Raw genomic sequence first — 4,968 nt, forward strand, 5'->3', positions numbered from 1 at the left:
ATTCTTTAGACCAATTTTTTGGTATAAGAATATTACCATTGAAAATGTGATTTTTGTGTTAGTGAGATGTAAAAAAACACTTTATAATGCGAATTATGTATCTTTCATGACCCCTAGAAGGCGAAAAAATATCTCTCCCATTTCCGTCTGTCTGTACGTCTTACCGTCAGTCCGCCTGTCTGCCGTCCCGGAGTTTTATTAGACAGAGAATCTCCGAAAGTACTAGACCGATTGTTGTCAAATTTTGTACTTATATTAGGAATATCATCTTGATGGTAAAACGCTAACGAAAATGTCTCTGGTCATTATCTCTGAGTCAATTTATTTTATTGATTAAATCAAGAATTGCAAAACTGAATACTTGAAATCTTGCAGACGTTTTGAAATTATTGCAAGAATCTTAACTTTTTAATCAAAATGTATCTATTTATCAACCCGAAAAAGTTGGTTACGTCATCTCAGAATTTTTCTGAATAAATTCTTTCGAAAATGTGCAAAAGATGATCAGACTATACTTGTAATTTATCATTGCATTAATTTTTTTTAGGTCTACTTATACAGGGTGACTCAAAAAAATTAATGAATCAGTCAAGTTATTATTATTGATCAAATTACGAACGAGCCGTGACTTTCAGTGTGAAAGCGAATTTATTGAAATATCCCATCACAGAACTCTAATGAGAAGAATCTATGACAGACATAAAGATTCGGTTCTGAAAGCGAGGGAAGAACTGTCTAAACTGTTTAGACCAATTTTTTTTACCAAGTAGTAAGCTGAACTTTCAATGAAATGGTAATTATGTGCATTAGTATATATTAGTATATATGGCTGCCATTTCGTCTTATGTTTAAAGGGAGTAGGGACTTTGCTATTCACTCTCCCTCTCCAGTTATACTATTACAGCTCAATGTTACGTAACCGTATCTAACTCGGTTTTACCCATTTATGCTGGTTTCACGCAAAAATTTCCTTTTTGTTACTCCTTTTTTTAACGTTTGACGTTGACAAATGTTGGCGACCCTGCTTTTGGGAAATAATGAGAATTTACAGCAACAGTTGTGGAATATTTCAAACCTTTATAAAAAAAAACGGGTTTTTATGTAAATTTTCCATCACATGATCAAAACGACCATAATTAACCATAGTTGAATTTATCAATACCCCCAAAATGGATGAGATGGAAACTATCTTCCAACAAGTAAAATATAGTTTCGAAAAGTGTGCATGTAACCTCCAAAGGGTAAACTTATTGCTCAACCAGAATATCCAGTGGGAAATGTACGAAGAGACAATGCTGACGAGCAACAAAAACTATTCAAATTCGACAGAAATACGAAAATGTGGCAACGTTCATTTCAAACAGAATAGGTATGTAGAAGCGCTTGCGAGCTATACCACAGCCATGGTCTGGGCCAAAAGCAAAAGAATCACAGCCTTAGCTTATTCTGGTCGATCCGCAGTATTGGCAAAAGTTGGCTTGTATCAAGAAAGTTTAGTTGTGAGTACCTAGTAATTGTTCTGTTTTCACACTTCATCCAAATATTCTAGGACATTGAAAGAGCGTTTTATAACGACTATTCGCAGGAATTTACCCACAAACTGGCATTTCGACGCTCACAAGTCATCAAAAAACAAAACTCCAACCGTAAAACGCAAGTACTTGCATACCCAAACTATCATGAACAGGCAACTGCATGTGATAATACTTCCTTCAAAATCCACACTGACAACAAGTTTGGTAGACACGTAACGACCACACGAGATATTGAAATCAGCGAAGTAGTACTCGTCGATAAACCGTACACTGCAGTATTGACACAAGACAACTACATTTACTGCTCAGAATGTTTAAAAGTATGCTATAACTTAATATCGTGCGACGCATGTGCTAAAGCTCTCTACTGTAGCACATATTGCAAATTTGTAGCTAGTAAAACGCACAAATATGAATGTTGCCTGTCTGACGTACTTGATCGCCTAAAATCCATCAAAGACGGCCTCGCCTTGGGCCTTAAAATAACTTTATTAGTATTAATCCAGTTCCGTCAGAACAAATCACATGACCTTGAAGAAATGATAAAAATGGAGGCCTACACTAATTCGCTGTTATTGAGGATGCACTTTACTATTGCATGGGTTTCTAGTATAATTTATGTTCTACTGAAAAAACACACGGATTTGTTTAATGATTTGGAGGGCATGGAGGAGATGTTTAAGGGTTTGTTGCCCTTGATCATACAAGTTGTTCATATTAATGAGGTTGTAATAAATCGACTAGAGCCTACAGTGGAGGGATACGAAATGATTACGTACGCACGCGGATTATACTTTTTGTTCAGTGTATTTAATCATTCTTGTTACCCTAACGCTTTTTTCTATCAAGAAGGACCGAGACTTGTCGTGAGGGCACTGGGAACCATAAAAAAGGAAGAGCAATGTTGTATTTCTTATGGGTGAGTTCAGTTTTGTATGAGTAATTAAACTTACATGTTTTCTCGAATTTTCATGACCGCTAGAGTATGAAAAAGTGGTCTCCCGTTTTCATTTGTCTGTCTGTCTGTGCCCATTTTTATTTGATCAATAATTTCCGAAAATCCTGAACAGATTGTTGAAAAATTTTGTATGTATATTAGAAAGATCATGTAGACGTTAAATCGCTAATCAAAATTTGGCTAATCATTCCTATCAACAATTTGATGACATTATCTCAAAAGATTCTACTTCAAAATGATTTAATTTTTGTACAATAATATATTCACTCCTATACTTGTGATGTACGAATCCGCTTTGAGTTTTTCCCGTAAGGGTTTTACAAAATGGAGAATAGGTTCTAGAAATTTTTACAAAAAAAATTTCACAGTGTAGTAATCTCGTAAGAGTAAAGGTGAATATCAAGTTTTGTGGCTGAGTGGGCTTCAGACGAGCACGCGGCCCTGCCCTTATCTGTTCAATGCCAAACGTAGCCGTTTATTTTTTTCTCAATGTGTTGGGCTGTGACTAGTATTTTATTATCTCTATATTTCTATTACCCGAGCGTAAGCTGAGGAAGTATTGTAATCGAATCTATCGGGCCACTGACTACTTTCATATTTACGAGTATGAAAAAATAGGTTTCCCGTTTCCGTCTGTCTGTCCGTCTAACTGTCTGTCTATCTGTCCACCGTCTGTATCAATTTTTGTTAGACAGATAATCGCCGAAACTACTGGATCGATTGTTGTCAAATTGTATATATGTGTAATGTATATCATGTAGATGGTAAAAAGCTAACGAAACTTTTTGTAATCATCCTCATTGACAGTTTAATGACGATACCTCAGAGCAAACTTTTAATTTATAACCTTCAGTTCGTCATTAAACAGTTACTTTACGAGAGCGCCGATTAATGAAACATTTTGTTAAGACAGGATCTACTAACTGGGGGAATGAAAATTACATCTAATTTAAATGTGTAGTGTCCCGGTTCAATTTAAATTTAGCGCCATGAAGAATGACAGTTTTGTAAGGTAGATTTGCCTTCTTTGTGGAGTGGGCAGCTTTTGTTACTCACTCTAGATTCACATCAGAGACATTCAAGCACTGTTAGCGAAAGAGGCTGCAAGTCTACAATGTGTCGAAGTCACATGTGTTTGAAATTTGTATTCCATTTTATTTGTAAAATTTAACCAAAGGGCAAATCTGTTATAAATCAAAATCTTAGAATAAAATTTTACGGTATAGAAACCGAACTCATAGTTTTCCCTTAATTGACAGTTTAGTATGAAATCAAGATCCCTTTATAGTGATTAGGTTAGGGTATATCATGACCCTGAAGAGACATCTTGATGACGTAGAAAGTCCCTCCTACGCGGTTAATTTTAAATCTAGTTACTTTTTCCAAGAGCGATTTTGTTGAAACTGGTATTGTGTTTACAAAACGTTTGTAGCCAGGACGTAATCACGGTCAGGGAAGTTCACAAAGATCCCAAAAATCCTAGCGAGGTACTTTCTACGTCACAACCGAGTGGTGGCCCCCCTTCCCCCTGTAACAGGTCTGTCCACAAACTCGCTGTATACACTAACATAGTCACTATTAAGGATCCTCGGTATGAAACAGACTGTTTTAAGTGAATGCTCGTTCAAAGTAACAATATTATAATCAATGTTCGCACACAGTAACCGTAATATTGTCCATGCTTGCGTAAAGTAACCGTAAAATGGCCAGTCATACCAATATTCATTACATGTTATATTCATTCTAACCAATTTGCAGGACATGTCTTAATCAAAGGTTTTGCTATTATATGTGTAAAGTGTATAAAAATGGGCGAAACGCTCGAGAAACCTCTGTGCTGTTACTGCAGTAATCCTGCTGTAAAAAAATTGGTCTAAAGAGTTTAGACAGTACTTCCCTCGCTGTCGGAAATTTGACGACTGCATGCCTATATATGTCAACATTTTTGCAAGGACACGCATATCAGTTGGGATAGATGTAGTGTAATACTAAGAATAACGAAACAATTTACTCACGTATACGGCGCCGGTGTGTAATATGTAGAGAGCGGATTTCTGTCGGGCTAGGCAAGGCCAAACTCGGTACGGCTCGTACGGGATGCGAATTCATTGCGGTTACGGACTGCACTTCGTTTATTTGAAATTAGAATAACGCTGTTTCGTTGCACTCTGCTGTTAATTCCCGTTCTCATTAACTTAGCCGTTTGATTAATAAATCGTTAATTATATTTATGGAATTAGTATCGATTAAATTCAGTGATTATCTATCACCCGCTACTGAGTCTCGGCGATCCAGCGCGTCCCCACCTATAATCGTGACGTAGCCCGACAGAAATCCGCTGTCTAGTAATATGAGAGGCAACTGAAAATCGTTTATGTATAAACATTCTTAATTTAAGATGACAAGCGTAACAGCATACGTGGGAGTCAAACAGAGAAACTGTAAACAAAACGACCATCGGTTTTATTGCTTCGA

At 36.5% G+C, this 4,968-nt stretch overlaps 1 protein-coding gene across 1 annotated transcript; it reads left to right on the forward strand.

Moving 5' to 3' along the window:
- The first annotated feature begins 1,169 nt into the window (after positions 1-1,169).
- LOC135119447 (uncharacterized) lies at positions 1,170-4,370 on the forward strand. The gene is made up of 6 exons (XM_064043862.1): positions 1,170-1,199; positions 1,263-1,499; positions 1,550-2,454; positions 3,926-4,084; positions 4,155-4,159; positions 4,252-4,370. Exons 1-6 carry the CDS (start codon positions 1,170-1,172, stop codon positions 4,368-4,370), a joined length of 1,455 nt encoding a protein of 484 aa, XP_063899932.1.
- Positions 4,371-4,968: the final 598 nt, after the last annotated feature.

This window comes from Zophobas morio, unplaced genomic scaffold (assembly GCF_036711695.1).
Source record: "Zophobas morio isolate AGI-343-1 ecotype UQ-CSIRO unplaced genomic scaffold, CSIRO_AGI_Zmor_V1 ptg000264l, whole genome shotgun sequence".
Classification (NCBI taxonomy): Eukaryota; Metazoa; Arthropoda; class Insecta; order Coleoptera; family Tenebrionidae; genus Zophobas; species Zophobas morio.